At 41.3% G+C, this 26,753-nt stretch overlaps 3 protein-coding genes across 3 annotated transcripts in view; all 3 read left to right on the top strand.

The window, feature by feature from the left end:
* The first annotated feature begins 1,139 nt into the window (after positions 1-1,139).
* Positions 1,140-20,262, top strand: LOC136443596 (vigilin-like). Its single transcript, XM_066440896.1, has 23 exons — positions 1,140-1,228; positions 1,316-1,400; positions 7,218-7,449; positions 7,870-7,981; positions 8,201-8,316; positions 9,086-9,292; positions 9,533-9,748; positions 10,170-10,376; positions 11,226-11,333; positions 11,573-11,677; positions 11,875-11,953; positions 12,328-12,467; positions 12,964-13,269; positions 13,618-13,749; positions 14,101-14,319; positions 14,791-15,012; positions 15,423-15,641; positions 16,021-16,159; positions 16,391-16,548; positions 16,902-17,141; positions 17,707-17,931; positions 18,412-18,630; positions 18,829-20,262. Exons 3-23 carry the CDS (start codon positions 7,249-7,251, stop codon positions 19,060-19,062), a joined length of 3,804 nt encoding a protein of 1,267 aa, XP_066296993.1. The 5' UTR covers positions 1,140-1,228; positions 1,316-1,400; positions 7,218-7,248; the 3' UTR covers positions 19,063-20,262.
* A 204-nt stretch (positions 20,263-20,466) lies between these two features.
* On the top strand, positions 20,467-23,754 carry LOC136443605 (galactose-3-O-sulfotransferase 2-like). The gene is made up of 4 exons (XM_066440914.1): positions 20,467-21,455; positions 21,631-21,736; positions 22,000-22,124; positions 22,651-23,754. Exons 1-4 carry the CDS (start codon positions 21,292-21,294, stop codon positions 23,549-23,551), a joined length of 1,296 nt encoding a protein of 431 aa, XP_066297011.1. The 5' UTR covers positions 20,467-21,291; the 3' UTR covers positions 23,552-23,754.
* Positions 23,755-24,268: 514 nt separating this feature from the next.
* LOC136444129 (galactosylceramide sulfotransferase-like) overlaps positions 24,269-26,753 on the top strand; it is a 3,109-nt gene continuing 624 nt past the window's right edge. The window contains exons 1-4 of the mRNA XM_066441633.1: positions 24,269-24,642; positions 25,224-25,383; positions 25,732-25,850; positions 26,208-26,753. The exon at positions 26,208-26,753 is cut by the window's right edge and continues 624 nt beyond it. Of these exons, the coding sequence (XP_066297730.1) occupies positions 24,494-24,642; positions 25,224-25,383; positions 25,732-25,850; positions 26,208-26,753 (974 nt within the window). The 5' untranslated portion in view covers positions 24,269-24,493. The remainder of the gene's footprint in view (positions 24,643-25,223; positions 25,384-25,731; positions 25,851-26,207) is intronic.

The following is a 26,753-nucleotide window of genomic DNA, read 5'->3' on the forward strand; positions in this document are numbered from 1 at the left end:
TTGTTACCACCTTGGTGAAGGCTGATATAGTTGAGACGGGTTCCGTAAAGGCACAATATTATACTAATATACTTGAAAATGACCTTTAAAGAATAAAGAATAAAATGACCAAATCCAAACACTTGCACTCGGAAAAAAATTGCAATGCCTAAATCTCACAAGCATTGATTGCTGTGACCAACCAGATAAATAGACCATGCCAAAAAGGGAAATGTCCATGACAAGTACATGTGTTATCATATGCTTAAAATGTGGCCCGTTTCATGCCCCCAGGTCCAAATCGATTTGGCAAAAAACAATGCACAACAATGTATAAACAATGTGTGAACCATCAATTCAGAAATGCCAAAAATACTTACTCAAGCAACTGGATATAATTTTGAAACAGTAGGACGTTTCTGATAGCATCCGCATCAATTCAGAAAATTGATATCATTTTTTTGTCTGTTAAGTATAAACTGAATAAAGTCAGTAAAGTGAATAACTTGACAATATATACGTAAATTCAATCCTTTGACGTCAAGCGTATCAAATATTTGACCAGTAAATGCACTAATGGTGATCACTCACTCACTCCATCGAGCTCGTTCGGAATATTCCCATGACTAGTTGTGATATCAAAAAAAGAAAGTGATATCGACAACGAAGCCACGATATAAAATATTTTGATGAACTCTACCGTTATATCTCTGGTATAGCAAAAGAGTGCTGTGATATTTTTAATTTTGCCCTAGCTTACCAGTGTTAGTCTATAATAGTATAAATTCAAAGTTTACATGAGTCTCACGTGTCTTACCTGGTGACCTTTACCCCCGGAAGCGCGTCCGGAAGTCGACCAGTGCGCAGGTAGCGTCGCCGATATGATCATTCCGCCAACCAATAACATGGATACATTTCTGGTTGAACCCTTTTTATTTAATGATATTTTGTAAGTTGATGAGTGAATGACAGGTGTCATAAATCCTATCCCAAAAATTATATATTACGCAAAGCACGCGGAGTTTTGGTTGGTACTATTTTTCTACATCCCGAGCTATTCGGCGACAGCCCTTGTGCACATGTTTGTTACGCTTCATCTTATTGGACAATCTGTCGCTAATTGCTGAATTCGAGCCAATGAGAGGAGTGTTTACAGGGAGCGCGGTGATGATGCTCCAGTGGCGGAGTAGTATGAAGAGTGGGCGTGATTCGTCACGGACCTCACATCCACTTCTTCCATAGATTGTGGGTAAGTAGGGAGGGGTCGCTCATTAAGGGCTTCGATTACTCGCTTTTACGTGATTTTAACAGGGCTAAAAGTGATCTTTTCTTTCAGAGAAGACACCCCGAGACTGAAGCGACCAGCAAGCGCACGCTTCATCTCCTGGACGGACCTTTCTCGGCTGCAGTAACCAAGCAATGTGAGTACCGCTATGCAGACCTCAGCCCCTCGCTGAATAATTCAGTCCGTAGTCCCTTCCAAGTAACTGGATGTTTATCATTGTCCCCTTGATCTTGAAGAAACCTGACCGTCTTATTCTGACAGAAACCCTGTGTGTGTGAGAACAAGTCGCATTGTTGATGTTGAAGTGTTTTCGCTGGAGCTGTTTTTATCGACGAACTGGTGTGGCGCATGGCCTTATGCGGGGGCAAAGTTCAATTTTACTGTGGATCGCTTGACGCACTTCTTTAAAAAATACCCCATTTTACGGACAAATAAATCTCACAGTCTGTCAGAGTTTGTCAGATTTTGTACACTTTGGGAACAGGGAGCCATTGCGATGTTTTTGAATGGTGTTTTGGTGTGTTTTGGTTGAAGTTTGAGGAGTTTTTTCTCCTGCCCCCCCTCCCCCACTCGGTGGTCTGACTGTCGCCACGTCGGCAGGACACGCAGACGACGGACTGGTCCAAGTTTTAAGGGGGAGGGGGGCGAGCTTTACTTACAACCAACAAACAAAACAGAACAAAACTTATTTTGAACAAAACCACTCTCATATACAATATTGTGATTAAGCATTTTGTTATTGCAGTAAGACTATTGATAGTAGTTTTTTTTTGTTTTGTAATATGAGTTAACTTTACAACACTTGTTGTGCTACGGGGGAAAGTACACAATGACTTGAATAAGGATACATAGTTTGGTACCTTAACTTAACTACCTGATTTATACATGCACTTATAGGTTTTAATATGTTGTATTTTTCCCCTCGCAACTTCAGTGAATAAAGTTTAATTCCTCAATTTTCAGAAGCATCAAATTTAGAAAAATGTAATTTCTTGTATAGCCACTGTCAATATATTTTTGCAAAGCAATCAACTTGATTTATGTTTACAAAGTCAAAACAAAGGAGTAATTCAATAAAACCTGGTACTTGTGGGTAACATTGTCATACATATGATATAGAAAAAAAGTTTTAAGATGGTAGCAACACTTATGTGTATATGTCAAGTATGTATCATGTACTTTTCGTATTTCAAGTATGATTGTCCTGTTACTGTTAGCGTTACGTTAGCCTGTGTCTGTATTAATGTAGGACCACAGGAAGAATAGCTCATTCTAATGTAACCTAATTGTGGATCCCAATAAAGTCAAATCAAGTCAACTACATGTATGTCAAGAGATATAATTTAGATCTATCTTATTGGAAAGTTTTATTATTAGTATTATCACAGAGAATTCAAGTCTCTAGGATTAAAGTAGAGAATTGTTATTTTACACTTACACAGTTATTAAGAAAGTGTTGCAAACAAACAGGTAATCTTAAAATAGTTGTTGAGATCCCTTGCCATCAGAGAAAACAGTCAGTAGAAAATGTTGCCATATTTCTCCCCAACATCTGCTTGGAGATTGCCATGTGTACAAAATGTGATTTTGTGTGCAGTTATTTGTGCATGCTCTCCATAATTCACTACTGTATCTTGCATGAGTAAAAACCTGCACATTTTAAGAAGTGAATGGTGAAAGGGTGTGTTTTTGTTTCATCCAAAAGTTGGCATTTGCAAAGATATCTCAATATCAGATCATCGTAATTAGAATCATCTGAAGTCAAGTGGGAGGTCTACACATAAAGAAAACAGGAGGCCAGCATTCTTCTATTCCCATTAGAACTGGTGGAATTGTTTTGTTTTGTTCTTCGCATACCTTTGAATTGAAGTTGGGTGTGTCACTTGTGTGGTAACAGATTTGATAACAGTGATATAATTGGTTCTTTTCTAATTCTAGACAGATTTTCCCCATTGAGAATTCTTCCAAATCTATCATAAAAAGCAGTCATTTGTTCAGGAAAACATCATATTAAGGTATGATATACCTTTTGTGGTTGATCGAATATCAATGGTAGCATCCTTGTTGACTGTACGTAATGACAATGCCTTTGAAACCTGATATTCCGTACCCACCTTATGGATAATTCATGTATTATTCTGTCTTTGGAACATGGTTTAAACTGAAGGTCTACCCTGCCACAGCTTTTGGAAGATGGCCAAATAAGATACATATTGAGCTTTGACTACCATATGCTAGCGCAGCAACATTACTGTATATTACCTCCTGTGTCCCATTCTGTGTTAGGATATTACATGTAGCTATAAGTTGCAGTACGAACAGAAATACATGTACTGACTCTTTTACTTCTAGATTACAGCCTACTTCTGACAATATTATAACATGTCTGACCAAGAGTAGAGAGAAGAATGAGGACATAATGTACTGTCATGTACTCAATCATTGAGTCAATGTTTTGTTCTCTAACAATGTATGGTTGACTTGGTTGGATATTTAGCATTATGAGGATTGAGATGGTCAAACTATATGATATCAAAGATTGAGTTCAGGGGTAGAGGCCAAAAATGTACCAGTATGGCATTGATTGGATTACAATGGATCTGCAGAAATTTTCAAGAGTATCATTTATACATGTATACCCACATTTGATTGCTAGTATCAATTTTTTTGTTCAAAGGGATGGCAACTACCCTAAACATTTGATACACAAGGGGCTATTCATCAATGCATAAGGTACATTATAGATGTGCCAATGTTGTCACAGCTGTATGGGTATTAAATCTCGTCTCCTAGCATCATCTTTGGTCACATATCTGACCCCTGGCTTATTTATCACATCCCTAATACAGATGTGATTATAGCACTGAACAAGCATGCTGGGATGTGGGGACCCTCTACTGTGATACTGTATTCAAATGAAACCCTGCTGCTATAGAAAGTAAACAATTCAAAGCCAAATATTTGAAAAAATGGTTTCCAAGAAGAGACTGTGTGTGCACTAACTGACTAAGTTAAGCTTACCCCTTTGCAAAATGTGTAGAAAATTGATCCATCAGCAAGCAACTTGCGTCATAGATTCTTCAAGAGCTTAACTTGAGCCTTTACGTACGGATGCTTTCGGAAAGTGTGAGCGGTAAAGGGATTTGTAATTATGGGGCGTTACAGAAATGCATAGTCTTTATTTTCCCACCACATGTAAACTGTAGAGGTGCCATGGCATTTTCCTGATGATGTGGCAGTTTGTAGGTGTTTGTGTATCCATGAACAGCTTGTGGTCCTTGATTGTTGTACTTTGACACAATTTGGAAGGTAGCCAGATTTTAGTTCATGACGTCTGTAGGTTGGTTATTACGTTACTTTGTCTAGTGACGTTTGGTAAACACTCCGAACCGCTGGCAATATAGAATTTAAAACAATGCCATGACTGTTTCCTCTATACATGTTATTATGATAATTGGCCCCACATGTAATTCAAAAAAAGAAAGATCAACAAAAGCCTGTGATTACAAAAGTAGATAAGTGATAATCTTCTCCCATTACGATTGGGATGTTTGATGAATGCCAGTGTACCCTGGGGCTAAACATTTATTTTCAAGGTTGGGAGGGTGTGATTTCATCTAACATGCAACCAAACAAACATCTTGCCGAAAACAATAATGTATTTTCAAAATTGTAGTTGCTGACATTTAAGGATTAACCTTCTAACTGCTATGTTATGCTGTATTCAATATATGTACTCTGTGCCAAAAGGCTTCCTTAGTAAGAAGAGTGTTAAATGTGAAAGTTCTAATATTCAGTATACAGTTGTGTGCTCGACATTTGCACAAATGAAACCATCAAATGATACAATTGTACATGACTACACGGCAGTAGTTGCACAGACATGTAAATGTACAAGTAAAAGGCAGCACAGTAATTTTGTACTGGTAATGGGATAGCTGAAGAAGTAATTTCCTTGCCGACCTGACAAAAGGAAGCCAAGACCTACAAGGCCTCCTGGGGTCTAACCAATTACCTGTTGACCGCATCCTTCTGTAGTATGGTCAATTTTCCTCCCACTCTGGTAGGAAGTCGGTGTTACAGTCAGTGAGTAAGTTACTAAGTAGGTACTGCTTCATCATTTCTTTTTGGATAGTGCTTGATGTTGTGTGCTAAGTTCATGGTATTGGTGAATTCAAATACTAGTAGACTGGGTGCCATCCATCGGAACTCACATATTCTCTCCCTATTTTGTGGGAGCGGGTATGGGAGCCCCGCCGATAAACGAAATACCTCCAGGGGCACCCAGGGTATCAGTGAAAGTAGATCTTCAAACTTGTCAAGTTGTTGTCCTTGGTGTAATAGCTCCTTAGTGACTATGACTCATGAGTATGATAGGATTTGACAGGTCATCATCAACTATGCAATATTGTATTCAACTGCTACAGAAAAAGGCATAGAAAAATAAAAAATGTACCGGTAGTATTAGTATGGCAATACCTGCACCATCATTTTTTTAAATTTGCCACTTCAGGGCTGGAAATATTAGATTATAATATTAGATATATGTGCACTTTTGTGCATCCCATTCCCAAATTGGGTCAACTTTTTTTACAGGAGATGCACGGGTGCACCAAGCCATTTGCATGTACATTATAATCATAGCCTTTTCAGCTTATTCTAGACAATTAGATGTCAGAAAAGAATTATAAACTAAGCTTTGTTGTACTACCTATTTGAATTTTAAAGTTAGCTGTAGAAGTTCAGGTTCAAGATCTGTAGAGAGGCAGTAAGGTTGGTAAATACTATAGGTTTTGCTGATGGTGTACCAGGGTAGGGCACCTATTCCCAAAATTGAATTTCAATTTCAAGCCATGCTCTTCGAAACAACCAGATTGTACAGTGTTTGAATATGTTAATAATTGTTATAAAGTGGGGCTTGAATAAGTAGGAGATATTGTAAGCAGGAGGACCATATGTTCATATCTGTTGTCCTGATTTTGGGTTTGGGTCAGCTTAAAGTGGTATCAGATTTTCCAATTAGAAAGATTGGTTGGTTTGATTCTGGAGTATCATTTTGCATCATTTCTAAATTGATATTTTTACAACCCCTGACTAAGACAAGTTGGCAAGACAATTCTTTTGTATCAATATTTCTTTCTTTGTCCCTTGGTTGGTTGGTTTGTAAAATAATTTAAGAATATGCTTGCATATACATGTACATATATATTTCCTAAGAAGGAAATAATGGTATAACTTTGTATGGTTGTGAAATATTTGTATATAGCTTTTTACATACTGACATAGAAATCTAGTTCATCAAGTCATGTAATATAAGCAAATATTTTTAGCATGAAAAAAGATCATCCTAACATCAGGAAGAGACTGCTGTGTTATAGCAAGCCTTTTTGTTTGTACAGAGCCAGTGGATTAAAAAATCAATACAATAGGCTATCCGGGATGAAGAACTCGATGCCACTGGCAATCGGTCACCATGATCATATTACAATAACACTGGAATTCACTTTGGGTATTTTGTTCAGTCTATTGTAACGTCTGCACTGTCTACAATGTTGAGTGCATGAAGCGGAGAGTTACAGTTGAAATGCACAGTTCTCAAGTGTCTTGTGGAAGTTTTCCGTTTAACTAAGTGGCAAGTTTTAAGTATTTGTCTAGCCTTATTCCAGTGGCCTTTGTAAAATTTGTGTGCTTTCAAAGTGGATAACAAACAACTCCAATTTTGTAGCAATTAATGTGGCTGGTTTTCAGGTCATGGATTTCACCCCCTTTACTTCCTCATCTATCAACAAACACTATCATAAGTACCAGGGGTATACTGCCCTAGGTCACTCTAATTATCATATATGACTTTAAAACTTGAACTCAACAAAAGAATAATAGAACAACTTGTGTACTGCTAGTAATTGATTAAGTTGAGCATGGTTACTGATATTTGACTTGACCCCCCCTACAGTGGTACTGTACGACTGTCTGGCTAACCGACAATGAGTTCGGACATGTATTCTGAGGAGCCCGGCGTCTCGGACGTCGGCAAGTCGCCAAAAAGGGATCTTGACGAAGAGGCCTACCAACCAACGTACGCAGAGGCCTTCCCACCTCTTCCTCAAACTGCTGTGGATCGGGCAGCTGTCAACGATGCACCGGTGTGGGGTGCGAAACCTATCAAGTCTTCCGTAACCACTCAGGTAAAGCAACAACAATTCCATTCTGGGGTTCTCAGGCTAAGTTAGACAAAAATGCCAAAGCTGGAGGAAATAGGGTGCCATCTAGATTATGTTATTACAGGACTATATGTTCATGGATGTATTAAGAGTTCAATCATGTAATCTGTAAATTTGACCCTAACCTCTTCCCTCATTGAAAAACGGCCAGCAGGCTGATTTGAGTTATTCATGATTGAATAAAGGTTCAAAGAAGCAAGCAAACAAACAGTATATCTTTATGGACATCAAAACATTTTTAGGGAATAGCCCAGAAGGTTATGGTTTGATTTAATGTGATTCATTAGAATTAGAATTATACAGTATGATAGGTCAAATCATACCTTTATGGCTTTATGGTAGAGATGTGAAGATGAATAATTTACCATATTTTCTATTGGCTAGGTTTTCCGTGTCCCAGTAGAGGAGCGTCGCTACAAGCAGTTGAACGATGAACAGTTTGGGGAGGAGGGGAAGCAACAGGCCCAGGCCTGCCAGAACATCATGAAGAACACCGGTGAGAGACCTTGCTTACCATTCACAGTTTTAACGTTATTCCCCCTGAAGATAAAACAGCATATGTCCGATGACATCTGTGTCAAAATGTAGAAAATTACCTTTCTTGTCAAAGTATGATTCAAAAGTGAAATTCACATGTAGAATTACTATAATAAGAGGTAGGCATCTTTCCTATTCATGTGTATAAATTTCATGTTTTCACATTTTCCCCCCACAGCATGTCACATTGAGATCAGTCTTTCCAAGGACCAGAGTCTGACCATCATGGTGACTGGCAAACAAGGAGATGTCATGAAGGCACGCAAGGAACTTCTGTCTCAACTCCAGACTCAAGTAAGGAGGATCATTCAGTTATAAGTAGTATTTGTTTTGTCCTTGAGGATAAGGAGGGGTTTTATTGCATTTGGATCGTCATTTGTAAGATTGCCTTGAATAAGAAAAGTTTTTTTTTTACCAAGGAAGGGTACAGATGTAGGTTGTTGTCTTAGATTCTAGTTAGAAAGGAAGATATCCGTTTTTTGTTGCTTTTTTACCCACCTTCTTCAGGCAGAATTGTTTCGTATGGAAAAACTTTTCTTTTGATATAGCGAATTCAGCACTTTTGCAAGATTTATTCTGACCAAACATTGGTTAGTCTGAGAAAATAGATCTGCTCTTAACAAAAATGAGAGATGTCTCCTATATAAATCCCATGACTGGTTGTTAACAATAACATGCTATCTCTGTCACAAATCTCATCTGTCTGAAAGCCTGAGGGATTTTATTGCATTACTCGTCTGCTCTGTACATAATATATGAACTGCTGTTATTGGTATGGATGGGACTACAAATCTGATCTTTAACTCGGCCATTGTTTGAAGTAAACTAAAAGCATACTTGAGCACAAATTTCTGTTGCTAGAATGTGTAGGTAATGAGTGAAGAATGGAGGCGAATAAGTCAGTTAGATATTTATCATGTATCAATGTATCTATTGGTATATAACTATAAGGTTGATGAAAGGATACTGAATCCTTAAGCTGTAAAATGCTGAGGCTACATCCAGAGGGCAGATTGATACTTGTTAAGTCATAACATATCCTGCTGATGGTTAAATCCAACAGGCACAGGCCAATGTCAACATCCCTAAGGAACACTACCGCTACATCCTTGGACGTGCCGGCAAGAAACTGCAAGATCTGGAAATGGCCACCGCGACCAAGATCACCATCCCCCGCCAGGACGACAAGAACACCTTCATCAAGATCTCCGGTACCAAGGAGGGCATCGAGAGGGCTCGCCACGAGATCCAACTCATCTCCGACGAACAGGTTAGTTGTTATAAATTGTTGTCTAATTCCAAAGTGTTTTGCAACAGTCTTCATTTTTACAGCTGATATTACTTCTTAACTGTTGAGTTAATCAAGTCTTCTATATTAGTATCTCTGAAAATTTGTGGAAAAACTCGTTTACATGGTACCTGGATCGCATTTTACATTATGTTTTGTAGTTTTCTATCTATTTGTACAAATGTAGGACAATCTCTGATGTACTGTGTTTCCATTCTCTAGGCTAAGCTGGCCTTCGAACGCCTTCCGGTGCCAAAGTGTTTCCACCCGTTCATCCGTGGACCCAAGGACGAGATTCTGAACCAGATCATTGCGGACACAGGTGCACGTATCAACATCCCGCCGCCCAGCGTCAACAAGGACGAGCTCACCGTGGCTGGTGAGAAAGAAGCTGTGCAGAGAGCTGTGCAACGGATCATGGGCATCTATGACGAAAAGGTGAGAAACAGTCTGGTACTGCATTTGAATTCCAGATTCATTTGCACAATCTAGTATGTTAAAAGTGTTTTTGAACATAGATTCTACTGGTTGAGCTCTACTACTAGTGCTAGGCCACAAAATGCACTCTGCTGCATCTTCAAAAATTAATAACGTTCATGGGCCTGTTTGAGGAGAGCGCATGCATGGATTATGCATGAATTGATTATGTTAAAACATTGCTGTATTCATATTTGTGAAAGCTGTAGCAATGACTACGATAGATTGATTCTGTAACAGCCAAATACTTGAAACAGTGGCTGATATTATATTAATTGCACAGCCTTTTGCTGGTGCCTCTGATAGGTTTGTTTGACATTGAAAGAAATGGAAGTCTCCAGGGGTGCAGAAATGACAAGTTTTGTTTGTGATGAATCCACAGAAGCGCAAGACCTGCACCATCTCTGTGGAGGTGCGTAAGTCCCAGCACAAGTACGTGATCGGTCCCAAGGGAAACAACCTGGCGGAGATCTTGGCGACCACGGGCGTATCCGTGGAGATGCCACCCCTGGACACGCCCACGGAGACCATCCTGCTGCGGGGAGAACAGGACAAACTCGGCACGGCTCTGACTCAAGTCTACGCTCGGGTGAGCTGGGGTTAATGTTTGTTTACATCATCACAACAAAACAGAGGCTTGTCAACCTAAACATCCCACAAAATCTTATGCCCTATTCTTAATACCTCAGTAGGTAATGATGTACATGACTTTATTTTATCTACTACCTACATGTACCAGTCTTAAATGTCAGTAACCTCTAGATTTCATGCTGAGCCCTTAGCACTGAAGTTGGTAACTATCCATATATTGTACCTATGTTGTGGTAACTTTGCAATGTTCGTTCATAGCTCTTGTAATTTCTAGATGCTAACATCATGGACTTCACTTTCTGTGGACTGCTCTGTTTTCTTCTCTACTTTTTTTGTCCACATTTTAACCACTGGTAGAATACTTGTATATGGCGTCTGTGTAGCACAGTGGCAGAGCATCCGGCTATGAACCAATAAGACCCAGGTTCAATCCCCAGTGGAGTACCCAGACATGTCCGGACATGGACTCAGACGTTGTGCCCTTGGGAAAGGCACTTAACACACATTTCCCATGTCCTAAGCCCAGCAGTAGGGTTTGGGTTGGCGTTAGGAAGGGCATCCAGCCGTAAAAACTCTTGCTACAAAAAAGGACTTGCACTTGATGAGGAGTTCTGGGGCTCCCCCATCCATGTGCAAGCACGTCTAACCCCCAGATGATGGGGAACAAAAGACGTTAAATTGGATAGAGAGAGAGAGAGAGAGAGAGAGAGTAGTAGGGTTAACTTTCAACTTTAGAGGACTGACCAAAAGCTTGTTTGCAAGAGCTTTACTTTGTGAATGGAAAAGTGAATAAGATCTTGATCATGCTTAAGTACTGTTTGTTAAGCTGAGTGTGTTTCTTCCACAGGCTAACAGTGTTGTGATCGACGAGGTTGTGGCCCCGGCATGGCTTCATCGCTTCATCATCGGACGGAAGGGACAGAACATCCGCCAGATCATGCAGGACCTCCCCAAGGTAACTATCAACCCACTCCATACTGCCTGAATGCCTGACCCATAGAAGAGAGAAGAGTTGTTTTATTCCAAACTTTTTTTTGCTTAGCTTTGTAAGTGTTATCAGCTTTGTTCTGATTGCAATGTAATCTCTTACCATTGATCTCTATTAAGATTTTAGAAGGAGTAATCTTGTTGCATTCTGTGCTCAGATGTAAAGATTGTGTTGATTGTTTTAATCAACTCATTTTGTTGTTTCAGGTTCACATTGAGTTCACGGATGGACAGGACAAGATCACCCTGGAGGGCCCCCCTGAAGAAGTGGAACAGGCCCGCAGGGCACTGGAGGAAATCACCCGTGATCTGGTCAGTACTTGCTGCTTGTATCTGACTCTGTTACCAGTTACTGTGTGTTTTGTGATCAAGATGCTCTTTATGATACTACTGTTTGAACAAATTCTTTATTTGTGTTTCCTTGAATCGGGTTCTGAGATGCTGTTTCAATTTGAGAATGAGATGATCTTCCTGTTATTTATGCCTGTTTTCTTTTATTGTTACTATAGCAAAGCCGCATGGACTTTGCTGAGCTGACCGTTGAACAGAAGTACCACCGTCACATCATTGGCAAAAATGGAGCAAACAGTAAGGAACTCTCACCTGTTTTACACTGCACAAACCACTCACTGCTCAGACTTCATTCATCTCTGGAAGCCTGATTGGTCAGAAACTTTGATTGGAATGGCTCTTCCTGAATCCTGATTGGTTACTGTAGATACCTCCTAAAGCCTGATTGGTTAGACACTTCCTGAAGTTTGATTGGTCAGTCTGATTTATGAGGTGTATTGCAATCAGGAAAGTACATAGTGGTTATATCTTATCATCAGTGTTTACAGTACATGTTATTCAGGACATTCTTTTTTCTAGCAGTACATAATGATGTGAACTAAAGTAATTCCGTACAGCTGTTTCATTGTGGCAAATATCACGTTATTAACCTACTGTAACCCTTTCTTAAGTCACGAGGATAAAGAATGAGACCAAGACATCCATCCGTATCCCACCCGATGAGGAGAACAGTAACTTGATCCGCATCGAGGGCGACCCGGCCGGCGTACAGGAGGCCAAGAAGGAAATCTCAGACATGGTGAACAAAATGGTAAGATCAACTTTGTTGCTACACAAATATTTCAGTGTATTTATGTTTTGCGGTGTTAAGAAAGGGATACCAAGGGCGGAGACAAAACTTGAGATACACATTACAGACATACAAAGTTTGGAAATTGCAAATCAAGGAAATTCTTCATCCCTTCAGACACAAGAAGAAGTAACTAAGGGAGGGGACACAAACCTAAAGTTGGTTCTTGACTTCAGGACTAGTCTACCCTTTGTAAATATTGATTCAATGGTTATAGTTGGGAGATAGAATTATGAAATCCTGACTTCGTTACAACAGTACACAGTCTATGAATCACAACTTACAGCTGCTTACATTTTTGTGAAAGCAGGACCTGACCTGCCATAAATGTTTGTTAGCGTTTCCATACCGGAAATCTTATCCAGCAGCTTACAGTCTGCAAAACTTAATAGCATTTGAAAAAGGCTGTGGCAGTACTGTTCTAATGCCTATTCTCTACCCTATTTTTTTTTTTTAGGAGAACGAACGTACCAAGGACATCCTGATCGAACAGCGCTTCCACAGAACCATCATCGGCACCAAGGGGGAGAAGATCCGCGAGGTGCGGGACAAGTTCCCGGAGGTCATCATCACCTTCCCGGAGCCCTCCAGAAAGAGCGACGTGGTCGTGCTGCGCGGGCCCAAGCAGGACGTGGACAAGTGCTTCAAGTATCTGACCCAGATGGTTCAGGAGATCGCCGCCCAGAACCACAAGATCGACGTCCCCATCTACAAGAAGTTCCACAAGAACATCATCGGCAAGGGAGGAGCAACCATTCGTAAGGTTGGTCACGTCTTCCTAAATTTCTTCACACAAAGTTTGTTTTTTGAATTTTTGTTGAGCCTGTTATTGACAGTAATTGCATATACATTGCAGTTAAACTCGTAAGTTTAGGTTCCCTCTTGACTACTTTGCTGAGCAAAACAGTACAAATTTTCCAGTTCTTTATGGTTAGGAAAGAGGTAAAGGAAAATACAGAATGGTAGTGCAAAAATTGTCAATTTATCAAGTAGACCTGTTTATTTGTTTGGGAAATTATTCCTCCATAGTTTTTGAGCAGATGAAGCCGTTCCATTACAGTGTAATTTTGTGTAGTAAAATGTAGTAAATGTTGAACTTGAACCCTTTTAGATCCGTGAAGAGACCAATACCCGCATTGATCTCCCCACGGAGAGCAGCGACTCGGATGTCATCTCCATCATCGGCAGGAAGAAAGACTGCGAGGACGCCCGCGAGAAGATCCAAGCCATACAGAACGAACTGGTCAGTCACTGGAGATTCTTTTATTTTTGTGGGGTCTTGATTTTGGGGTAAAAGGGGACCAGTTTTCCCTGGTTATACAAGTTTGAAGTTGAAACATTTCTGTAGTACAGTAGTAATACATTGGAAACGTGCGTGGTGTCGTGAATTTGTATTGCAGAGGTCACTACGAAAACCGTGGAAAAAAACATGGCAAACATCTCCAGATTTACAGTCTGCAATCCCTGTAAGATGCTTAAAGATAGTCAAGCTGAAAAGGCTTTGACTGAAAAAGAGATGACAGCAAGTTTGTACTATCAGTTTTTGTATCTCTTCATGAAAGTTAGTTCTTGTGCCTGCCCCTTCCCCCCACAGGCCAATGTCACCTCCGTTGACATCAACATCCCAGCCAAGTTTCACAACTCCATCATCGGTGCCAAAGGTCGTCTCATTCGCTCCATCATGGAGGACTGCGGTGGCGTCATCATCCGCTTCCCGGACGAAGGCTCGGGCTCCGACAAGGTGACCATCCGCGGGCCCAAGGAGGATGTGGAGAAGGCCAAGCAGCAGTTGCTGGAGCTGTCCAATGAGCGGGTAAGTCAATCAATCAATCATACGCGTGCATCAGAGTTCTATGCATAGCGGCTACAGGCATGCATGGGGTAAGTTGTGTCTAGTATTTCATTATAGGATTATAGGAAACAATTTTTTTGTGATTAATGTTTTGCACTGTATGTAGCAGTTGTTGAAAAAATTTGGTGGGCTTTTGGAAAGATTATAACCCCACGCCAGTTTAGACATGTTACAAAAAACTAACTTGATTGAAGATTGCAGTCTTGCCACTGAGCTGAAGCCAATGTAAAAATGATTGAAAAGAAAGTTGCACTGGTTTATGGATGTTGTGATACCAACAAGGTTGTGTCTTACAGTGAGCTGACTTCGGGGAGGAGAGATACAATGTAGTGCATAAATGCAGTGTGAAGTATTACAGAAATGTAGAGAGATGTACTACTACTAGTATTGTCATCCTGTAAAACTTACAAGCCAGTTTTCTCACGCTCTCAGGCTCAGTCTGGACACACCTCAGAAGTACGTGCCAAACCAGAGCATCACAAGTTCCTGATTGGACGCGGAGGCTCCAACATCCGCAAGGTCCGGGACAACACCGGTGCCCGCATCATCTTCCCAACCGCAAAGGACGACGACCAGGAACTGATCACCATCATGGGCACGAAGGAAGCCGTGGCCGCTGCCCGCACCGAGCTGGAAGGACTGATCAAGGACCTGGTATGTCTGACCTTCAGAATTCTGCATCTGTATAGCTGGTATAACCTCCCTCAGGCGTAACACACCAGCTTTGCAGGCACGTGGCGCAGCAGCAGCTGGTTGTATTACACTGAACGACTTTAAATTTTTTAGAAAAGAAATGGATGGAGGTGAAGACATTGAGGAGAGTCTGTCTGTTGCAACTTTTGGTCTTCATACATGGTGTCTAACAATTTACCAGTAATAACTTTGTGTAATTTCAAGAAGTTTAGAAGAACAAGTTGGCCTTTTGTATTTTTTGTACACCATAGGAAGTTGAAAGTTTAATTTTGGAGAAGTTTGATTTTGGAAAAGTCTAATTTTGGAACACTTATATTGATATGCACTATATTTGATCTATGATAATAATTACATCTGATGCACGTCTGCAGGACAAGATTGTTGAAGGAGACGTGAGCGTTGACCCCAAGTACCACCGTCACTTTGTGGCGCGCCGCGGTGCCGTGCTGCGAGAGATCGCTGATGACTTTGGCGGCGTGCAAGTCAGCTTCCCTCGCAGCGGGGTGAAGAGTGACAAGGTGGTCCTGAAGGGAGCCAAGGACTGTGTCGAGGGTGCCAAGAACAGGATCATGGAAATCGTGGCTGATCTGGTACGTTTCATGATGATGTCTTCAAGTTATTTGTCTGTGAAAAGTGGCCATGATATAGATGGTTTTCCTCTGTGGTGTAGTGTTTTTTTTAACATAGTACATGAAAACAGACTGAATGGCTTTGATGGTCCACAGTGTGTTTGCCTTTGTGTGACTTAGTTTGCAGGTCATTGTTCCAAGTAGTTGATTTTCCTCTTCTGCTACATGCTTGCCTTTTGTCTCTGCATCCTTAGACAGAGCACCAGTAATTTCTTTCCATACAATCATTGTCTGTGCAGTCTGAATAGCCATCTTGTGCTTAACCAACATAGTGGAAGGGTTACATGCAGTTGTTATTTGACCAAACTTTTGAAAGGTGCTGCTTTTTTGTTGTTGACAGGAATCGCAGGTAACCATCGAGTGTGTGATCACTCAGAAGCACCACCGCACTGTGATGGGACCCAAAGGCTCCCGTGTCCAGGCCGTCACATCTGAGTTTGAAGTTGGCATCAAGTTCCCTGACAGAAGGACTGAAGAACGTAAGAGTCCCCACATAGAAACATTGCACATCTCTCTTAATTCCTGCACTTAACTACTGTGAACACTCCTTTTTCCCTCAAATCACTGCAAACGTAAATGCATTTGGAGTAGATTTAAAGAGAGACAATTTAATTTGAGAACTCACAGCCATGATACTGATAGTTATTTGAGAACTCACAACCATGAAAGATGTTGTTCAAGCCGTGTTCTACTTGTTGCTTTTTCCCCAGCCTCCAGCCCAACAAGTCCTAATGGTACAGGTGAAGAGGCGGCCGTCAATGGGGACGCAGCAAGCCAGGAGAGTGGCGAAGGCGAACCCAAGAAAAGCGATATTATCCTCATCACGGGCAACAAGGACCGCTGCGAGCTAGCTAAGGCAGCTCTGCTGGTCAGTCTTACCTATATGTTTGATGATAATTCCATCAAAACTTCATGTCCCTCTTGTTAAGTCACAAGATTTGTGTATATTGGAGGATAGATTTAGGTCATGATTTAGGCCACGTTTTTTGCAGTAAACTCACGGCAAACTTGAAACCTCCGCAAACATTCCCTTTTTACAGTAAACCCTGCATGACAGTTTCAAGCTCAAACTTAAAACAGATCACTCCATTTTGTCCCTACTACGAAATTAGATCCCCACAAATATTTCCCCTTTTACAGTATTCATTCATTCTCAGTTTATTTGTTAGTTTGATTCTATGTTGCTGAATTGTATTTTTTCTCCTCTCCCACCCCCTCCAGGCCCTTGTGCCCATTACTGAGGAAGTTGAGGTGCCATTTGACTACCACCGCTTCATCATCGGACAGAAGGGGCGCGACATCCGCAAACTGATGGAGGAGAATGACGTCAACATCACCATCCCACCCGCCAACCTGGAGTCCAACTTCATCAAGATCACCGGCCCGCCCACCAACGTGGAGAGGGCCAAGGGCGCCGTGGCCGCCCGCGTGGAGGAACTGGACAAGGAGAAGGAAGACAGGGTAGGCTGGGGATACATGGGGGGAATCAGCTCCAGGACCTGTCCCTCCGTCCCGGGACGAAAATTGGCTTGTTGGAATGGCAAAAACATGTCACCCTGTCCGTTTGTAAAATCTGAACTTCATGACATGAAATTGATGACAATGTATTTTGGTAAGCCAGAAATGATGGATTTAACCAAGAAAACCAACAACGTGGGCTCCTAAAAAAGGAGTGGGACCTGGAGCAAACACTGGCAATATTTATGTCAGTGTATTTCCTTATTCCCATTAACTGCACTTAATATGGTAATGCATGGCAACAGAAAAATCTTTGTTTTCTTTTCTTTTCTTTTCTTTTCTTGCAACATGAACCTTAGAAAATTATGTGCATTTATATGACGTGATTTAAAGAACTAGGGGAAGAGCTGCTTCTCATTTTAATTGCAATGCTGTTGCACATATATCAAAGACAGAGGTCAACTGAAGCATTATTATTTCTGGTGTTTGCCAAAATTGTGTATTTGTATATTTTTCCCTTGATGATCTGGAGACAATAACATTTTATGCATTTTCCCACCAATTGTAGATGCTGCGCAACTTCCAACTTGTTGTGACAGTTGATCCCAAGTACCACCCCAAGATCATCGGCCGCAAGGGAGCGGTCATCAGCAAGATCCGCCAGGACCACGACGTGAACATCCAGTTCCCTGACAAGGGGAAGGAGGAGGAAGAGAACAAGATCGTCGTCACAGGTTACGAGAAGAACGCTGAGGCTGCCAAGGTGGACATCCTAAAGATTGTCGGTGAACTGGTAGGTTGGAGCTGTCTTCAATATTTCACTCTTAATCTGCAAGTTTTTGTGCAAGTTTCTACCTCAGATAAGATGGAAGCTTCTTTATATAAAGATCTTTTTAGCGTAAATGGGCAAGTTGATTTTTAAAGCATTATTTCAGATTTTTTTTAAACTACTGTAGGGTACACATTAGGTTGGAACTATCTACAAAACTTCACTCTTACTCTGCATGTTTCTACATCAGATGAAAGCTTCTTATCAAGATCTGGTTAGTGCAAATGGGCAAGTTGATTTTAAGAGCATTTTTTCAGATCTAAAAAATAAACTGGAGGTACACATTTATCTTTTGCTTGGTCGTTGTTAAGTTATTCAACTAACTCAAGTTGGATGTAGAAAAGGATAAGCTAAAGCAAGCTGAAGTAGTGCATTGAATTTTCATCGTTGGCTTGTGTGTACGGTATGTTGTAAAATGTTTTTCTCACATTTTTTCACCAACAGGAGGACATGGTAAGCGAAGATGTCTGGATCGATACCCGTGTCCATCCGCGTCTGATCGGTGGCCGTGGCCGGGCCATCCGTAAGGTCATGGACGACTACAAGGTGGATATTCGCTTCCCGACCCCTAATGCGGAGGACCCGAACATCGTGAACATCACTGGCCTGCCTGAACATGTGGAGGATTGCAAGGATTATCTGCTCAACCTGGAGGAGGAATATGTAAGTTTGAAGGACTAAAAAGAACAGTTAAAGATGGAACAACTTCTGTATCTGTGTCTATATACAGTAGCTGGTATAACCGCCTTTTGGCGTAACACAACAGCTTCGCAGGCATGCAGAATTTTGAAAAGTTTAGGATTTTTGGTGAAAAATTACCTACCCAAGATGTTTATTTATCTCTTTTTTGTTTACAAACAGATGCAAGACATCGTGGATCAGGAGGCCATGTCACAGTACATGAAGCCCTCACGTACTGAGGAGGCATCCGGCAATCGCCCAGCCCACTCCAAGGGGTTTGTTGTTCGTGATGCCCCGTGGAGCGCCGCCCCTCCTGATAGCACGGACACCACGGAATTCCCCACCCTGGGGAACACGGCTAGCCCCGCCCCTCCCGTGCAGGGTGGTGCTGTTCGTTGGGGACCACGCCGCTAATTTCCCAACTCTCCGTAGATCCCCCCCGGCAACTGCAGCGTAATATGCCTCTGTCACTGTTGGCCGCATCTTAGGCTTGTGCAATGGGGAGTTACGAACATTATCGTTTCACAAGTGAGCATGTCTGTTTTGTTTGCATAGCAAATGTCTGCCAAAGCCATGTCTGGTGTACGTTTATGTCAGGAAAGAAGCAGCAAGAATTTTTTTTAAAGTGTTGACAATTTGAAGTCCCCATTTTCACATTCCTAAGCTGTGGTCTGCTTAGCCCAGATGCTTCTGACATCCTTTTCCCAAAGCGACACCCCTGCATCTTGCAGCTGCTTTGACGTCGTGTTTACCAGATATTATTGACTTGTGTGCCTTGAACTAAACACCATAGAGTGTAACCCATGATTCTTACAGTATACATGTGCAAAGTTCGAAATAAATAAATAAAGGGATGGACTTACAGTAGATAAGCGACAATCAGGAATGGGGCTACATATTAATTTGTATGGACATTTCTGCAATAACACTAGCATGAAACTGTCATACACCTCCATTGCTTCTTGGTGTAAAAGCTGGAAATGTGTATGTCACAAAAGTTGTAGTTAACTCTAGGGAAAAAATGCTCTTTTTCGAAGATATACAAATGTCTGATGATGATTCATGTGTTCATGAGAAAATGATTAGACGAGCAATTGTTCCACATTCTTATGTATGAATGATGTTTTTTGTTCTTTCGTAATTCTTTCAATAATTCCTTACTTTCATGGTGCTGCCTTGAATGAAAGTGCATGACTGGCAAACTTCTTGTCTAAGTCATAAGAGTAACCATAGCTCTTTGCCAACTGAACAACAGTAATTTTTCCTTTCGTGTCTTTACTACTATGCTACTGTTCACTATTTTTCATCAAGTCTAGCAAAAAAGTGGAAATAATAGAAAATCTAAGAGAAAAAGTATAAAAAACAGAACTAATTCCTTAATGGAAAATATGGATAATATCAACAAACTTCCAATAGTATTATGGAGATGTTAAGTTATAGGGTACAAATTCTGTATTTTGCCTGAGCCACTACTTTACAAGGATGTAGTAGTTAGGCACCCTAGGCCCTAGGGAAAAGTGTAAAGGGTTTTCTGCAACTTGGCAGAGATGCCTGATAAAATGAGCTTCTCAGACAGGAAGCCTGAAGAAATAAAACTAGATACTACGATGACAATTCTAGTGTCATTTATGTCTTTGTTGTAACTCCTTTGTTCACCATACAATGTAGATCTATGTTAGTGTGCATGGTGTGAAGAAATGTGATCCCTTAGACATTTTGAGGCCATAGGGGCAGTGGGTTGTTATCCACTGTGTCTAGAGCACGGTATTGGAAGGTGGAGCCCAACCATCTTCCTCCACTGCCCTTAACCCCCCCCCCCCCCCCCCCCAAACTGAAGTCAGTACCCATTTTTACACCTGGGCGGAGTGAGAAAAGTTGCATAAAGTGTCTTTCCTTAGGACACAAAGTCTGGCTTGAAATCCTGGTAATCAAACCTGTGACCTCAAGTACTCTAGCCTAGCCACATGGCCATTCGACGTCACCTCTTGAATACAGGATACCCTTGCATTTCATATTACCTTTGCAACAAACTCCATTTGATTTAGTCCATCTTAGCTAGATCAACGATCTTAAACAACAAGGATATCAGAAGTAGCTACACCATGCATTGTTTGCAGGCAACTCTGATCAGATTGTTGTGTCTAGAAGTGGGCATGTTTTTTGGTTGATAGACAAAATCCTATAGCTAGACGTAATCAAATATGTTTTCTGATAAAACAATGAGCTCTATAGCTTAAGAATGTCCAACACAAAGGTGTTCGGTAGTGTTTGACAATATACACTACCCTTATCTCATACTACAGCTTGAAGTGGTCAGACACCAGGACTATTATCTTCTTTTTGTTTCTTACGGCTACTACATGCTCATTACTTTCAAATTGAAGCACCAGACCTTTAAAAAATCAGGTTTGCCCAGAATGTGATGTCAATGATACGCTGACGTCACCATTTCCTGTACATACGTTTCGGTGATTTTTTGACATTTTCAGACACACAGAGCTAATTCTCTCAACTTAGCTCAACCTCGCCCATTCGAAGTCCATAATTACCACCCAATACGTCATAAGCCCTGCGGCAAAAGGTCATATCAATCATGGGAACTTGTTCAACGGGGTTTAGGTCTCGTCACCCCCACCATTACAAATGGCGGTCAGAGCAAGAGTCAAAGTACTTTGGTCGGTGTTTCTCTGTCTGAGTTCCCTGCTTTTAGTCATGAACTTCTCAGGTGCAATGTGGGGTAAACTGGACATGGGGACGCTATCGCTATCATCTTGGCAACAGCAACACGTACACCAGCAGAATTCAAGGTGAATTTAAGATGTTACTTAATTTCTTAGTGCTAAGTCGATTCCTCCTGCGGAACTTGAGTGATGACAACACAAGAAACGAAGGGAATGTATTTGTGTGCTTATCAAAGCGTGGTCGATTATTATACATGGTAACACACGGTTCTTCTAATGACTACATGATTACAACTTACAGCGACGCAGTATTGGGACGAGGCGACCGACTTCTGACGTCAGAATTATCGGTACCACAGCGAAATGACACTTGTATGGACCCTGTTACCAACTTTGTTTTTATCAAGGTACGAACTTTATGTTCACGTTGATATACAAACACATGTTGACCGAAAGGCATCTAGGGCTCCAATCAAACAAATGTAAACAAAATACATCTGTAAAAGAAATATCTTTTTTTAGAAAAAAGAGGGGAACGTTCAGCAAATACATTTATTTTGGTAAGGTTGCTTTGAGTTATTCATAGAGGATATGGTGTCATCGTTCATTGTAACGTGTTACTAGTATGCCATATTTATTCTCCGAATGTTTGAATGGTGCCTTACTTTAGGTTCACAAAACAGCTTCAGCCAGTACGGCTGTCGTCTTGCTGAGGTTCGCCTACAAACATCACATGATCATGTGCTATCCGCGCACATCGTGGGGCATCGCTGGATTTAGGCTTACCTTCCCAAGGTGACGGATTTTTTAATCTTACAGGATAATCCATATGATATAGTCTGCCTCATTTCCGCTTGCATACCTTAAAAAAATTTCACATAGATTGTAGAAAATCAGCCATAAGAAATGCAAGCATGGGAATGAATATAAGAAGTAACGTTATACATATAGTGTTCTATTTACTGCATCGTATTGTTAATGTATTGTGCTTTGCGTAAAGAAGAGCTACTTTGACAGTAGACTGAAGTAAGTTTTTGTATTAAAACCTTGGTGCTTTGTGTGTGCGTGTGCGTGTGTGTGTGTGTGTGTGTGTGTATGTGTGCATGCTATACAATGTTATTATATATATATATAGTATTTGAACCAGTTTAACTGGTACGCCATTCAGACTAAGATATGTGCTACAAGCAGTACCAGCCGTTACACGGAAAGGTACAAGCACTGATGATTTGTGGAAGTTATATAAAAATAAGACACATTCATAGGTAGTCACGATATGCGTCTGATCAACTGTAAAACTACTTCCACTTCTTCTCCTTAGCACGGAGATATACAAGTCCAACTGCAGTCGTTCGAAAGTGTTCGGGGATCACTTCAACTTCCTGGTGCATCACACTGTCTTCAACAAGACAGCGATGGACGCTATCATGAAACCGGGAACAAAGTACATCGGAATCATGCGCGAGCCCCAGAGCCACATCCGCTCATGGTTCTTCTACAACCGACACCATCGCATCTACAAAAATCAAGGACACAAAAATCCGCTGGGGGAATATCTTGATAATCCTGAGTATTTCGAGGACCTTGCAAGCAAACGAACGAGACGGACGGACATAGGGGTCCATGATAGAAACAAGCAAGCTTTCATAATGGGGTTTCCACCAGATCTACTCAACACGCAGGACACTGGCATCATGGACAGGGCAATCTGGCAGTTACACCAATGGTACACCTTTGTCATCATCAGCGAATACTATGAAGAGTCCCTTGTCATGCTGAGGCGGAAGATGTGTTGGGATCTGTACGACATACTGCACTCCACCAAGAAGATCCACGAGCAACACACTCCAAAGAAATACATCCCTTTTACTGATAAACAGCTGGCGAATCATAAAAGAATCAACGCTCTAGACTACAGGATGTACGATTTCTTCAACAGGACGTTATGGAAGAGCGTTGAGGAGGAGGAAAGGGGTAAAGGGTTTTGGGAAGAAGTAGCGTACTTTAAAGCATTAGTGGAAAGAGTAAACACATATTGTTTAACACCAAAGAATGAAAGACCTATGGAAGTTCCCAGTAGTAAATGGAATAAACCATTCTCAGTCACTGACGGTTTTTGTAAAGGTTTGAGTCGGACACCAAAAGAATGGGCCAGACGACTGTTTTATCAGATGGCCCGCCGTGATAAGATTTGGAAGAAATCATCTCTAGTTGTTGCTTGATAGTAAGGTAGACAAATATGATGTATACGAGTGCTGAAAGGCCCCATTTACGCCACGACTTCTTATGCTTTTAGTTTAATTTATCTACATGTATGTGAACATACGTCTTTTTTTGTATGACAATGACTATATGTAGAGTTAGGCTGTAACGTACTTTCAGAGAATGACATACGTTATCAATAAACCTGAGTCATGAATGCCAACATGGCCAAGCTGTTGTCGATATAACCTAGTATGGCAAAATCGTCAATTATGTAATTAGAATAATTGTCATTTCCTCAGACCGTCATTGTTGACGACATCACATTGCACGCTTTCGGCGTTTCCAGTACTGTAACCTTCGTGGCTTTGTGGAATGGCCCGGCGCTTGCTCCCCGGAAACTGGAGCTTAAGAATCGTTACGATTTTGGCTTACTACATCTGCTTGGAGATTACGTCAACCCCTCTAAAGCGGTTATTCCCGTATTTTGGTAGGCAAACTTCATAGCTAGGGGCACAGCGTCATTATTGGAGGGGGGGCATATTTCTTGTAGAAGCAGTCTCCCCCTCTTCCCCTCCCCTGGCTGCCGCCGCCACTCAGCTGGTGCTCACCTTAAAAAAATCAACTGGATTATGAAAAAAGAACTGGAAAAGATCGGAAGATTTGAGCAAAACGGGGCTGCATTAACATGCAAACACAAAACAGGCTTTCACGAGGCCATGCGTAATTATGGGAAGAGGATAATAATGTAATTGTATAATTACAGCATGTTTCTGGACTCGTTGACGTTGTTGCTTGACAGCAGCACATCAGACAGTTCCAGTTGAGATTTATTTCAAACGAATACGTGAACTGTATGAAGTCCTCGTGTTTGTTTATTTTTCAACAGCTTTAGGCAAAAATACGTCATCATGAAAAGGTCAATATAGAGATTGAGATTGAGAGCGATATTCTAACTTAAAATGGCGGTGTCAGGTAGAGTCAGAGCGTTGTGGTGTGTGTTCCTGTGTCTGATCTGTCTGGTTCTATTCGTGAACTTGGCTGGACCGACTTGGGACCAACTGGACATGGTGATATCGACACCCTTTCAGAGGCAACGCCAAAATTCAAGGTGATATTGCTTCGATCGTTACCTTGAACTTTTGTAAAAGCATAGGGTATACACATATGTCACCTTGCCCCTCCCCCTTCCTATCTGTTTTATCGTGTAAGGCCTTGGATAAAAAATAAGGTGCGGTTGTATTCGTACTAGGTTTTTTTGACGTAGGTTTTCATCGTAGCTACGACATACAGATACAACCGTCGACAGTCTACGGCAACCTTCCCAAGTCGGCTAAATATTGCACGACACATACACGACTGTTTCAAGAATGTTGTTAGGGGGCTGTCACACTTGTGCGTATATCAAGTCCGTATGAGTTCCGTATTGAACATTTGTTTGGCTAAGGTAAAGGTTTTTTTTCGGTTCAATAACCAGGCTGCATAACGGTTAGTCAATTACACTGTATAATAAAGAGGACTAACGTTACCTATAGATAAGACACAAAGTACGGAACTCATAGTGTAACAGCCCCCTAAATCATTACGTGCAACGAATGTGATCCGGACCTCTTTACAATAGCTAAGTGTTGGAGTGAAAGAAAAGAGATCACCAGGCACGGCGAGCTAACCGTTCATTGATTTTGGTTCAAGTGACGCAGTGCCCAGACGAAGTATCCGACATGACCGGTTTCTGAAAACAGCAGAGAAGTCGTCACCCCTTACGGCAATACAACGCAATGGGACAAGCATGTTTTACAGGGAACAAAACGACTCCTGTACGGAACCGGTCACCAACTTTGTTTTTATCAAGGTACGGCCCATGTTGCACAAAGGCATGTTAATTGGGCGTATGTTGTAGGCGTATTAATAGTATGGAGTTCAGTCAGGTCAGAGAAGGTGTAGTCACTTTCAAACACGATTAGATCGGAATGTGTGAGCAGCGACCGATGACGAAAATCGTCATGTGATTGTATTATTTCATTAGCTAGCTCGTCCCCGGGTTTTCCTCATTTTCTTGTAATCTATAACTACATGTATTTGCTTTTTGTCTTGTTTGATGATCTTATTTGCTTATCGTGCTTAATGTGCATATAAACAATAAACAAACAATTATCAAGTATACTTGACGATTCTCTGTTTTTTGGTGTGTACATTGTAGGTCCACAAGACTGCCTCAGCTAGTACGGCTGTCGTCCTGCTGAGGTTCGCCTACAAACATCACATGATCATGTGCTATTCACCGAGGGGGAACGCTAGATTCACTCTCACTTTTCCCAGGTAAAAATCTCCTGTCAAATAGCCTGCCTTCCTTACCTCACCACTTTTCCTGTGCAAATATTCACTCAAACAATTTACCATTTGTTTGATCCAATACACTATGGGTTTGAAATTTGCCAAGCCACCTGGATTTTGCTATTTCTAACAAATATGTATAGTATAAAAATGATGTGTAATGATAGATAAAGAGATTATATTGTTTAAAAAGGATTGTACTACCAGTACTAGTATTTCGAATGGCCGTGCGAAACGTTTCTTCTTTTACACACAGCTTCGTTTGAATTCAAAGTGACAAACACTGCAAGATGACTGAATGAAAAATTACTAAAACCATGTGCTGTTTTCCTTCATTAATAGCACGGAAATATACAAGTCCAACTGCAGTCGTTGGCAAGTGTTCGGGGAACATTTCAGCTTCCTGGTGCACCACACTGTCTTCAACAAGACAGGGATGGACGCGATCATGAAACCGGGCACCGGGTACATCGGAATCATGCGCGAGCCCCAGAGCCATTTCCGTTCACAGTTCTTTTACCGTCATCATCACCTCCGGTACAGGTTGAAGAACCATCCCAATCCGCTAGGTGCGTTCTTAGACAATCCGGAGCGTTACGAGATGAAATGGACGAAGAATCTAACGTGGAGCGGGGAAAGGAACAACCAAGCTTTCATAATGGGGTTTCCGCCAGACCTCCTACCTACACAGGATACTAGGCTCATGGATAAAGTCATTAAGCAGCTGGACCAATGGTACACATTCGTCATCATCAACGAATACTATGAAGAGTCCCTTGTCATGTTGAGACGGAAGATGTGTTGGGATATATCCGACATACTGCACTCCACTAAAAGGATTCACGAGCAACACGACTCGAGAAAATTCCTCCCTCTGAACCACACTCA

Source organism: Branchiostoma lanceolatum, chromosome 10 (assembly GCF_035083965.1).
Source record: "Branchiostoma lanceolatum isolate klBraLanc5 chromosome 10, klBraLanc5.hap2, whole genome shotgun sequence".
Lineage (NCBI taxonomy): Eukaryota > Metazoa > Chordata > Leptocardii > Amphioxiformes > Branchiostomatidae > Branchiostoma > Branchiostoma lanceolatum.

Excerpts from the sequence above, each read along its gene's own strand:
- LOC136443596 (XM_066440896.1), top strand. The coding sequence starts at position 7,249 with ATGAGTTCGGACATGTATTCTGAGGAGCCCGGCGTCTCGGACGTCGGC. Across the intron at positions 8,317-9,085 it reads TGTCTCAACTCCAGACTCAA|GCACAGGCCAATGTCAACAT; the intron begins GTAAGGAGGATC and ends TAAATCCAACAG. Across the intron at positions 15,013-15,422 it reads AAGGACTGATCAAGGACCTG|GACAAGATTGTTGAAGGAGA; the intron begins GTATGTCTGACC and ends GCACGTCTGCAG.
- LOC136443605 (XM_066440914.1), top strand. The coding sequence starts at position 21,292 with ATGGCGGTCAGAGCAAGAGTCAAAGTACTTTGGTCGGTGTTTCTCTGT. Across the intron at positions 21,456-21,630 it reads GTACACCAGCAGAATTCAAG|CGACGCAGTATTGGGACGAG; the intron begins GTGAATTTAAGA and ends TACAACTTACAG. Across the intron at positions 21,737-21,999 it reads CCAACTTTGTTTTTATCAAG|GTTCACAAAACAGCTTCAGC; the intron begins GTACGAACTTTA and ends GCCTTACTTTAG.